The following is a 12456-nucleotide window of genomic DNA, read 5'->3' on the forward strand; positions in this document are numbered from 1 at the left end:
TTTTTTTTTTTTTTTTTTTTGAGTGCGGGTCCCAACTTGTTTTTCTCTAAAAATGCATGTGGTCAGATGGAAAAACACACAAACTTGTCCATTTGTACAAAATGAAATAGCTGGTAATGGACAGACACAATGTTACTGATGGTTACATCCTCATGCAATAAAGAGGATATATGTTGTATCAAAAGACAGCTGAAGGTGCAGAGGGTATAGCAAACGGTTGTCTTGAAACTGTTTGTCTAGAACTGTCATTGCTGCTTTTAATAGAAGATAATAATTTAGGTGTGAAAATCATGCTTCCTTAGTTTTTAACTAAAGAGTATTCTGTATCATAAATACAGTTTTGAGATTTTTAAAGTAACAAACCTGCTTTAAAGTATGTTGAAACATCAGTAACTTGTGATTAATTTGATTGTGTGCAGTTCCCTGCCTGCATTGGCATGTATGCATTAGGAGCCATGGTTCCCCCATGCAATATGAAAGCCACATAGATTTGATATTAGAGCAGTATTTCCATAGATGGCGATGATCATTGCAGCATTTACATAAATATATGTATCTGTAATTCAAAACACATGCAGTGTTTCGACAGGAAAAATGAGGAGAGGACCAAAATAAGAGTTTAATGTCTAGGTACCAAAGTTCTTTAGATATTTAATTCTGGACCAACATGGCGGACTCGACTGACGACTATCCTGAAACGTTTTAATGCTCACGCTTCTATTGAAAAGTAAATTAATGGACTTTTAGTTTTGCCCATGCAGACTTCTCGTGTTGGAAATATTTGTTTCATTCAGTGGTTTCCTGCTGTTTGACCTGTGGCTATCCCATTGCTAAGTGCTCACCTGCTTTTTAGATAAATATTTGCTGTGGTTTCTGGTGGACCCTGACTCTGACTGCAACAGTACAATGGCACCAAGTCCCAGTGAAGCAGCTACTTAGCACAAGAGAGAATGTGAGCTATTCTAATGTGGGCAGACTACCTACAGTCTCAATCTGAACTTCTAATCAGCGGTTACATTACAGTGGCGCCATTCGCTAATTTGTCATTGATATTGCATCAAACATAATTTAATTGCAAATAAAATGAATGAATTTTATTGGTCATGACAACTGAGTTGCAATAACTAAATAAATGTTTTGGCGCCTTCATGAACTTGCTCTTTATGTTCTGTTCTGCCATTTTGGCCGCTGTCTTCGAAATGACGCATTTAACGATTACATTTCCACTTATTCCTACATTCCACATGGCACCTACAGTGCATCAGATCTAATAACTGTTTATCTGATGGCTGATTCTTCGAATGAAATGTAGCCCAGTCAAAGTAGTGTTCATTGTTTTGGGGCTCACCAAACAAGACCCTTCATGGCTATTTCTGCTCCTTCCTTACAGAACAGTACAACCTTTAAGTCACATATCAGCACTAATGTTCTCCTCTTTACAAGCCAAAATCATCACCCTTCCTTCATTGTGCTGACATTTGGTATGATGTGTTTGTCCTAATATGTTCTTTACATGCAACTTTGCAAACCTAAGCCATGCATCAGTCCATAAACTTTAGTATTTAAAATGCTAACTGAGGTCTTGGCTTGTTACGGTTTCTTACCTGGCACAAAGCTCGAGCTGACCTTGGGGTGAATTTGTTTGAATGTCCACTCCTGGGATTATTGTGGCATTGTATGCCTGCATGCCCCGGATCAGCAAACTGCCAAAACTTCTGCCTTCATAGAGTTGCTAACGCTTGCTGATGATCAGTTACTCAGGTGCGTTTGAATAGGAGCAACTGGCTGCTACGTGCTCCTTTAACTCTTGTGGAGAAAGCAAGTTTAGTTTAGTTTTTTAGCTTTTTAAAATTTTTTAGTTTTAGTTTTAGTTTTTCGCAGAACTGCCTCTCTGTCTATTGCATTTGCTTATTACTTTAGTAGAAGTTGAGCAGAGCTCTGTTGGGAATAACATGAGGTCACTGAAACTCCATGCACTAATAGACAAGTTTACCCCCACAGGCACACGAGAAGTAACAGCAGAGTAAGAAAGATGTCAATCAATCACTGTCTGCACATGCCCACACAGCCCTGAGAAGATTAGACAATATAAGTGAAAACACCTGTGTGTGCAGCTATGGGCCGTCGAGCGTAGCATATAGGCTTTTATTGCAAATTAACTTTAAAGAAATGGTAGGATGAAATGAAACATGGATGTTTTAAACACACTGTTCTGTTTGGTATTACTTTAGCTATCTTTCTGAGCTTATAACAGATAATGAAAGGGCCTAAACATGGTTTACAGTCAAGATAAAAGCATGCTCTTGTTCAAGTATGCAGACTAGATATTGCAAAAACTTGATCACTTGAAATTCCGTGCATGTGAACACTCTGGGTGATGACTGACTGCAGGTGGATGAGCTGTCAACAGCATGGGGCAGGGGCAGCGTCAGGTGAGAACACTGACCAGGCCCAAGGAGCCTGGGCCCCCGAAGGAACAGGGAGAGAAGAACGGTGTGCTGTTGAGCGCGAGTGATAAGGATGGGAGGGCTAGAATAACTTGTAACTGAGGTTGATTTAAGGCAGACATAAATACTGTATCCTGTCATCTCCAGGCACACTTCACCATGTAAGACAAAATTCTCTAACCTCCTAGGACCTGCGTCCACATATGTGGACAACACATTTTGGGTTATTTAGACCAAAATTCTCAATTTTGCTCTACAAGGGCCTGATATCCACTTACGAGGACATTATACCGCTACTGTTCTATCGAAATTTTAAACGAATATCCTCATATGTGGCTCTCGTTTTTCTTAGAAACAAAAATTAGGTAAAAAAAAAATCTGGTAGTTCTATAGTTTTACGTTCATCAGGTCCCAATCAGCCCAAATATCAGAGAGAAATTAAAAATGCATGCCGTGGAAGAGTTCGGGTCTTAGGAGGCTAAAACAGACATAATCCATTCTAGCGGGTAATATATTAGGACGGTGGTGACTGTGACAGACAGCATGAAATCAGTGAAAGAAGTGTTGCTCTTACCTCATGTTTTACCTAATTGGAACAGACTGTATCACGGTCGAGATATTGCATCAACTAACAAGCATTCATGGAAGGGTTCCATTGAAGTAGTAACAGCCACTGTGTTGGAGCCTGTCTTAAATTTAGGCGCTGTCTTTTTGCATATCAGCTGCTTCCATTGCTAAAGGGACTAAAATCATGTAATCTGATTAAGGTCATTTCCTGTTTAGAGTTAACATTCCTGTATTCCAGATGGGGTAACAGCTATAAAAGAGACTGTAATGACCCAAGGTGACTCACACATCCTCAACCTTGTGAATCTAATCAGCCGTCCAACATCCCAGTGGCAGTTATCCAGTGACCCTTTTAAGTTTGGTTTTGAGAACTGGCAGATAGTAAAACATACTTTGTTTCAAAAGTACAGTGGGTTGTTTATACAAGTACATAGTGCTAGCTAATTTGGGTCTTTTTAATTCAAATTGTTAAGGCTGGGACTGGAAATTGGCCAACGAATCCGGTCACCCGATCTAATAAATATTTGATTATTTTGTATCCATATCCATATGAGTATACAGCCCAACAATAAGCAAGAAAATCCAGCAGTGGTTGAGCTCCAGCTGGGATTTTCATAACCACTAAATCATAGTGAGACTTCATCAATCGCACAAACTCTGGCACTGAACCTGCCAACATTTACACATAGTTTGAAGGGTCAAAAACAGTGAAGCGAAGTCTGCGATACATGACGCGAGCAATTCTTTGGCCAATATCCGCCCAACAACACTGCGCTAAGCTGCATGAAAGGCCTAATGAGACCGCACTTTTTCAAAGGCTGTTTTTTATTTTATTATTGCGGGCAGAGGAAGAATGTGCTACAGTAACACAAAGCAGACCCCGACATCGCAGAAATCCAGTCTTCAAGCAATGACTCGTTTAGTCTCGGATAAGGAGAGAGGTGGAGCGGTAGCAAAGATGAAAGGTGCTCTTAGAGGTTAACAGCAGTGATAACCTCGAGGCCTAATCGTTCAAAGCTAAAACGGACGGAGCATAGCAATGAAATTCGAATATAGGAAAAGAGCAATGACAAAGGCCCTCTAGAATCATAAAGCTGCCCCGTGCTATCACCGGTCAGTCGGTTATGTATGAGATGAAGGTACTAACTGGTGAAAATCCAAATGAGAAATGTCAGAAGAATGATATGAAACACTAACCAAGGATGAGAAGACTGGCATGCACAGGAAGGAAACAACCACCACGTTGACATCCTGTTTGCATTCATGCTCATCAAGCGGGCATCTTTTTCTAGGCGCACATCATTCGAATCTTCTGCTAGAAGCCATTATCATTATACTCTTCCTGTTTATCAGCCTCATGCCCTCACGCTGAGCTCACAGAATGATTATGGAAACTGTTGGATGGTAATCGGATTAGTCCGAGCACTTGACAGATCATGAGTTCTGTTGGAGCGGTCCCACCGCTTTGTTCTTCTGTTTAATTTAATAAGGTCTTACGGTACGAGGGGTCGGACGTGAACATGTACAACAACAGTCTGTCGTTACCTTGTCTTTAAACTCAGTAGCTCCGAATCAGCACCTGCTAAACACTGTCCATACAGTTCTTGAATTATCAGCCTTATTTAAAGATGCATCCATTGTTTTTTGGCCATTTGGGGGTCACAAAAATACTTTTTTCAATTCAACATCATGCACAAAAGTTGCCATAAAGCCAAAACAGTGAGTTAAAACAGTAAAGCAGAGGCGACTTTTAGATATTATTTTACATTAGTTTGTTTCCGAAGGGGATTCTTCCTTTTCTCTTTCTGGTAGCTCTAATTCTGTAGAAGCTTGTCCTTTGCTTGTTGTATATTCTACAGTGGAGATGGAGAAACACATGGGTGCTAACTTAAAGCATCTGGGGTTCATGTCGAAAATATGAAGCCATAAATTGTAATCTAAATATAGCTGCCAGTGTGCTTGTTGTTTACAGTGTTTCTCTAACTCCAAATTAGCATCTACATAACTCACTGCTTGTCTTTCTGTTTTCAGGTGTCCTCATCTTGTGTTCCAGCAACAAACTATGAGTTGGTAAGCAACAGTGTTTCTTTTCTTTTTTCTTTTTTGTGTTGGTAATTGCTTCCATGCTGTACTTATTACAGTGTCCGTCTTGGTGCAGAATTGTTGCAAATAAGGTTGGAAAGTAACATGCTCTATCAGCTACACTAACACTGCAGTCACTATAGCAGATAATGGTCCATTATCTGGAGGCCCCCAGAGACAAACTTGTGATTTGGGGCTATATAAATAAACCTGACATTGCTCGACTTAACCGTTGTTTGGCAGCTCATTTTCTGTTCTGATAAGGTTATAAAGGTTATAGCTTTTGGAATAAAAGTTTAAAAAAATCTTCTGGATAAGAAAGGTAAATAAAAAGCTGTGCTATTGAATCTGCTATATCATGATGACGACTTTTGGTCTTTGAAATAACACTGAGCAAAGTGGGACGTATTCTGGGTATGAAAAGATTCTGCAAGAGCCATAAAATATTCGCTTGCTCGGTTGCCTTATATGGTATTGACATACGAGGCTGTGTTAGACTTGGATATGATTCGCTTGCTCGCTTCATCGAATGTTGTGTGTTTAAATGGTTTTGGGCGCTTGACAAACCAAAGCAAATATCCCCTGCACTTTTCTGTGCTCACACAGAAAATATTTCTTGAAATTGTCTTATTTTGTTTTTAAAAGCAGCAGTAATTAAGAAAGAACATGTTATTATCCTTGCAGTTGCCTTGGCACTAGATGCCTTCTCCATGAAGACATCTGTTTGAGATGTGCAGAGGCATGAGGCTAAGCTCTCTGGGCATTGTTAAAGGCATGTGTTTGAGTTCATTGCTTTCTGAAACACCTTTGGGATGCAGAGGGCAAGATTTTACCACAAAAATAGATTTCACCGCTATCTGTTGGCCTCTATCAGTTTTCCCTCCACCTTTTTCATCTGACGCACTCCTGCAGCCGTCACATGGACTAGGTTCAAGTTTCACCAATTTAGGTGTTTATCCAGAGTTTTAAGTAGTTTATTAGTAGTATAGTAGTATTTTAATAGTCAACGGTAAGGAAGAAAAAACAATTTATCCGCTAGACATATGTGTGTCATGTCAAAAATACACATATAAATAATATTGAAAAATTTTAAAAATATACCTTTTTTAATGCATTTGTACAGTTGTGTAACAGACACTGTATTCATTATCATTCATGATGTTTTTCATACCCACATTTTTCAAGCAGTGTGGAGGACACGTTGTTAGTAATATTGAAATACAGATTAAAAAAATATTATAATATCTTAATTGGTTGTGTATTGCTGAAGAAAGCAGAGGCAAACAGTAACTGCAGGGCAAATCTCGACAGTCTATCTCTTGAGCTTGCCAAAAGGCGTCTCCCTCGAGGCTTTTATGCCTGCATTAAAGGTGCTGATTGCCTCCATAAACACGGACGGGCTGAGGTGTAAAACACTGGTTGACGTGTCTTTACTGTACTGCTGAGGAGAGAGGAAGAAACACAGAAGTGTTAAAGCTGAGTGAAACAATGGATTTCAACACAAACAATGGCACTTTTTTTTTCTTTCTAAAAATACAACTGCAGATACTGAAGAGGAAATAGGAAGCATGAAAAATAAACACAATGGTGGACACCTGCTTTTATGCACCTGAAGTTTTCCAAAGACTTGTGGTGTTAATTTTTGTTGGTAAGCTTTGCTGTGTTTGGTTTTTAAAGTGCAGTATGTATTACAGAAATGAGTAAGTTATTGTGTTTGTGCGTCACCTCTCTGGTGTGTGACAGGAAACTGGATGGTGTGTGTGTGTGTGGACGTGAGAGTGTGCATGCCTGCGAGGCCTGAGGTGTGCTCTCAGTCAGCTCTCCTCAGCCCTTGTTTGGTGAATTCCTTTGCTCACAGCCAAAGGCAACGTGATTTACTGCCCTGCATCAGGTACACTCTGATTGACCATATATTAACTCAGTTGGAGAAAAATGCTGAAAAAAAAATAGAAAGGTTTTTGGTTTTTTTAAATCCAGACATTCCAGTAAGATTGACGAGCTACAACTGGAAGAAATTCAACTTTATTACCAGATGATCGCGCTCCTTATGTAATGAATCTCACGCAGCTGCTACTCGGCTACAGATGAAAATAAGCAGTGCTTAATGAGTTTACTATTTTATTTGAATTTGGATTTTTTTTTCCATTTTTATTCCTTACATGTCCAAAATAAAGTAAAATTTGGAAGCAACAAAATTGGTTCACAGCAAATGCATCTTGTTTTTGGCTTTTCATTAAACCACATCATCATGACTGCAATGAGGTGTTTAGTAGGTTCTGTGGGAGCTTTTGAAATCTTTGATCTTCCTCAGCAGGTGGAGTTGAAATTACAGATGTTCGAAGCCTTTTTTTTCAGAGCATTTGAAGTGGAGTTTATTATGTATAAAAACTCAATTTCAAGTCTTTTTTTTTTTTTTTTTTCTATTCTTGGATCCTGGCTGTCAACAAGAGTGCCTATCCATAATGCCCTTACTAGGTATGCAGAGGCCCTATTGTCCTGCTGTTCAAACCTTTTTTGAGGGGGAATGGCCAGTCAGAAGAAACTTCACTGAATGTCAGGGTGGCCTTTAAGTGTGAGGACCTAAAACCGGTTGGTTTTAAACAGTATAAAAGATGTGCGATGTAGCTACCCTGATGTCATGTACTGGTTTGTGAACTTCTCGCATAAAGTCTTAAGCTGACTGATTTCTCGTAATCAGGTTGGTGTTTTGAAATTGGTATTAAGGAGTGAAGGGGTCAGCTGACAATCAAACCGCATGTTCATTGGCTAACAACCATCACATCCTGTATAATTCTCCTTTCAGACTCTAATAATGGCAATAATTCGCAAAATGAACGTAATCGTTTGTTGAATGTGACCCCAAAGTAGTGACTGAGCCTTAAAAAAATTATCAGGATAATGTCTACAAAGGTCAGGGCCGAGGGCTATTTTCACCATATTCTACAGGAGCGAAGTCATTTTGCAACTACAGCTATTGCCCCCTGGTGGTCATTTAATAGACTGCAGGTTTAAGGCAATTCTGCGAATCCGAGGGCCCTATAAAGGCCCAGTAAAAGATGAAAAATGATTCTTTTGAACTTTAAATGACGCAGACCTACTCTAGGAGATACCAAGAATAAAAGTAGGGAGCTGTACTGTAAATGAGCATAACTGATCACCTTATCACAACAGCTGGGAGTAAAAGTTTGTTCTTGATACTGGTGGTGCTTTTGATTTAATCAAATATCATTAAAAAAAGAGTGCAGACTTATCACCATTATTTAAGTGTTAAGAGAATCGACTTTTCTCATTGCTTAAGGTAAATCTGTCTCCATAGCAACTGGTTTAAGGGCACAGCACAAAGCTAGTCCAACAGTGTGCAGGGCACTGTGTGAACTAAGCTGGATAGATGCAGCTTTTAAATGTACTTATTTTTATTCTGGTCTCAATCAAACTGTGGATGATAAAGCCAGATGAACGGTTAGAGTAATAATTTAGTAGATATGAATAAAACTTAACAGCACCAGCATTAAGTCAATGATACTGTGAAATTGGTGCTTAGTGATTTTAGTATGTTGTAGCAATAAACTGGTGACTACCTCTGGAGTGAATTTGAAATGATTCAGCCCACGGCTGGAAGATGATGCCAACATTTACTGTAAGTGATGATGTGCGTTTCAGATATCTTCAACTGTTGAAGATGACAGCAACTGAGGGGTGCACAGTGTGCCGTAGAACATGCTGGGAGCATTCCTCAGATATTCCCTCATGTTGAGCTCATGTTGCCAGGAATCAGTTTTATTTTGCACAGCCCTTAGATGAGGGTACATGGGCTGTCGTGGAGATGTTAGGTGTTCTCACCGGTGAGATAGGCTGCACATTTGTTCTCGCAAGTAAAGATATGCACACACTCAGAGAACCATAAACCACTAACACCTACGTCATCCACCATTTTTTTAATATAGGTCTTGTGTAGTCAGGGAACAGGGCCAGGACATCGCTGAGTAATGAGTAACTGCAGGGCAAAGATGGTGTAGATGTGGTCCAATTAGTGCTGTGTTTAGAACCACACATATTTCCCCGATGTGCCCTGTGTTACGCTGTGTATACAAGCAGCAACCAGGGATCCGGTTACAAATTACAGAATGTTCGCAGAGCCCTGGGAAAGCAGGAACTAAAACATAAAATAGGCATGTTTAACATTGGACTGAGAGCCAACTAAAGCATAATGCATTGGTATTTGAAGTGGATATTACATAAAGATGCTGTGTGAAAGATAGGACATCATGGTCAAGTTTTTCCTCTTCCGGCACTTTGGTTTAGACGGTAAAAAGAATTAGTTACATACTGCTCAGAGTGACTTCCCTAAGGAGATGGTTGTTAAACAACTAGGAGAAAGTAACTTTCATGCTTTTTCTATCCAGTTCCATAGAATTCCAATCCAAATGCAGTGTGCATGTTCTAGAGATTCAGTTCTTTTTTGTGAACATATAATATTTTAAAGCTCATACAAGTTTGGTTGCTTTGCATCAAATTGCAAAGCAAAATGTATAATGCACCAAAAGTATATACCAGTATACTTGTAACTGATACACTGAAAATAACTGAGCCTTTTGGTTTACAATGGTGAATTACAATTGAACAGTGGCTTATAAATTGCAGTTTTATGAAGTCATCCCACAAACTTAGTAGCTGCAGTCCAAGTATTTCCAGTTCTGTTCACTCTGACCTGATTACCAGAATGGACTTTTTTTTGCACGCTAAGCAGTTATTTATTTTTACCAGTGTTAGAAAACACAGTATGAAGACTGTCAGTTTAGATTATGGTCACTCAGTAACTGCAAGGTATAAGATGCCAATATATCCTTCAGAAAATCTATGATTTTTACATTGATACACATTTTTCCCTAGCAACCAGAGGTCACCAATTGGTCTCTAAGCTTTTATGACTGATACCTCAGAAGGTAAAAGCCTGCTTTGCATTAAATATATATTGTTTATCCACCAGTGACAGAGCAACATGATGATCTGGAAATCCGCTGCAACCTCAAGCATCTCCAGAGGGACACATCTGGCTTTTTAGCTGTTAATTCTTCCTCTGTTCGTCACCACCTTGCTTCTGTCTCAGTCTCCTTTTTTTGTATAACATAACATAATATAAATATGGTTTATAAGAGCTTTCTTTCTGCTGAACACAGCTGCCTCCTGTAGCTGAAAATGACACTATGAGAGCGATGACTGAACCAAAATAGTACAGCTAAACAATGAGCTCAGAGTTGCTATAAATCTTAGTAAAGCAGAGCAGAGTCGTAGGTTCAGTTGATAACACATCACTATGAAAGACTTATTAAACATCATTTTCACATTTACATTTTATAATTTCTGTAATTTGCTGTCTAAACCAAATCCTTCATATTTTTTTGGAAAATAAATAAAAACCATATGTATTACAACATTTGAATCCTCATGAGACATGCTTACCAAAGAAACATATCATTGTTTTTATGGAATTTTTGCGCTCTTACCGTACTAGCACGTACTAGAGCACAAAAGAAGCAGCTTGTTTAATAGGTGTGTCTTTGTTTGTGTCCATGACAGCGTGACTTATTAGACTCTCGTTGCACATACACGTTAGAAGTAAAAATAGTTGGCGGATGCTTTTGCATACTCCCCCCCTCTCGCACATGTTAGAAAAGGCTTGTGGTTACATAACGGAGCGAGCGGCCAGGTCCGTATCAGTAGGAGCAGGGACAGGCGGGGGCTGAGGAAACAGAGCGATGTCAGGGGTGGTTTAGGGTCACGGCCGGCTCAAGGGTTTTTCCCACAGCAAGGACCGGCCGCTCTGTTTTACCCCGGGTCCTCAGGGATCCCTGGCATGTTAGGGCCTAACCCCAAAGGGGGAGGAACTGAGAACAAGCATACACACTCCAACCTTAACCCCAACCTTGGATGCACACAGGCCCTGCCTCCTCAGCAATGTGTTTACATTTCTGGGACGTGGCTATGTGAACGCTGCAGATGAAGGAGCATGGAGCATGAGAGAGGCACAGCTGTGTGTCTGTGTGTGTGTGCTGTTGTTGATGAAGTAGGAGAGCTTGGCTATAAGTCTGTATTACCGTTTTTAACTTTCAGCGGTGCCATGTTGTTGTTGTTTGTTGTATTTCGATTCTGTGCAATTCTCCTATGAACAAAAAATAACAGAAAATGACTCATTGCAGGTTGTTTTGCACCATTATACAAATTTGGAATCAGGTTTTTTTGCTTTGATGTTATGTTTTTGTATGCAAAAAGGCCTCTTATTAATAAAGTACTGATTGGGGAGTTACTGGCCCTTAATGTGCTGCTATCCTACGCAGATGTGTGTATATTTTACATGTCTGTATGCATAATGGGTGATTTTTACTGAAAACATAGGAAACCAACATCAGGAGATGCACCACTGGAGCACGATTGCCTTTTTTAGGTTATTGTCAAACATCAACTCGATCATAACTTGCATTAGCACCTGGAAGTAGGGGGAAACGCTGACTGTAAATGTACATTTATTTAGAAATATGTGTATATGTGCAGATTTAACACATGTAACTTTTCGTAACTGTACAACAGCATAAGGTGAGCCACCATCGTTGTGTCCAGATCTACAGTTTGTGCTTATCGCCACTAGAAGGCACTGTTGCACAAGACACTTTACAGGTGTTTGGTGTCATATCAGACAGTCTGTGTCACTCATAGTGCTGAAGCCTTTATGACATTGGAGGAGAGCAATTAAATATATTCAGTTTTTATTGACTTTTCAAACTGAGAGTGATATATCCTGATGGTGCCAACACCTGGTTTCCAACAACTGAATTTATTTTCAAATTGAATGTAATTTGAGACCGTAAGTGGCCACTCTAGAGCATCAAGCAATCATGGTGTAGTATTTTATTTTATCTGTTCTAGATAGCATTCATCAGTCTTACTAATGAGGTTTTTTTGGTTGCTTTGGAATGCATTTCCTCCTCTGCAAATTAGGTCCTTTGACGGTACGTTTTAGTGTAATGTGGATAGTTTCAGATCATGCATTTAACGTTTCATCTCGCTGCCAAGGAATGCTGCTGCATAGCTTCTCATCAAAGTAAAATGAGTTTTTTGTATCATTCAGCAGCTTAGCTGAAACACAGGGACATCTAAGGCCGCTAAGCTCTGTGTGGGATGTAGTCCAAAATGCAGTGTAAACACAGGGAGCAGCGCGGGTGCCTAGCTACGGCGCAGCCAATGCATGTGGTGTGTGTTCTTCAAGATTTCCAAAGAAAGCAAGTCCTGAAAAAAAGCTGTCCAGTCAGAGAGAAAAGGGCGACAGGATGAGGGGCACTCCCTGAGCCTGACTCATATATATATA

General features: G+C 39.7%; 1 protein-coding gene across 14 annotated transcripts in view; it reads left to right on the forward strand.

Moving 5' to 3' along the window:
• The window catches only part of tns1b (tensin 1b), a 185866-nt gene that overhangs the window by 107520 nt on the left and 65890 nt on the right, over nt 1-12456 (forward strand). For all 14 annotated transcript variants that reach the window (XM_013911754.1, XM_013911760.1, XM_005736849.2 and 11 more), the window contains one exon: nt 5046-5084. In XM_013911754.1, coding sequence (XP_013767208.1) covers nt 5046-5084 — 39 coding nt within the window. The remainder of the gene's footprint in view (nt 1-5045; nt 5085-12456) is intronic.

This window comes from Pundamilia nyererei, unplaced genomic scaffold (genome assembly GCF_000239375.1).
Source record: "Pundamilia nyererei isolate P.nyererei 1_Seehausen unplaced genomic scaffold, PunNye1.0 scaffold00071, whole genome shotgun sequence".
Classification (NCBI taxonomy): Eukaryota; Metazoa; Chordata; class Actinopteri; order Cichliformes; family Cichlidae; genus Pundamilia; species Pundamilia nyererei.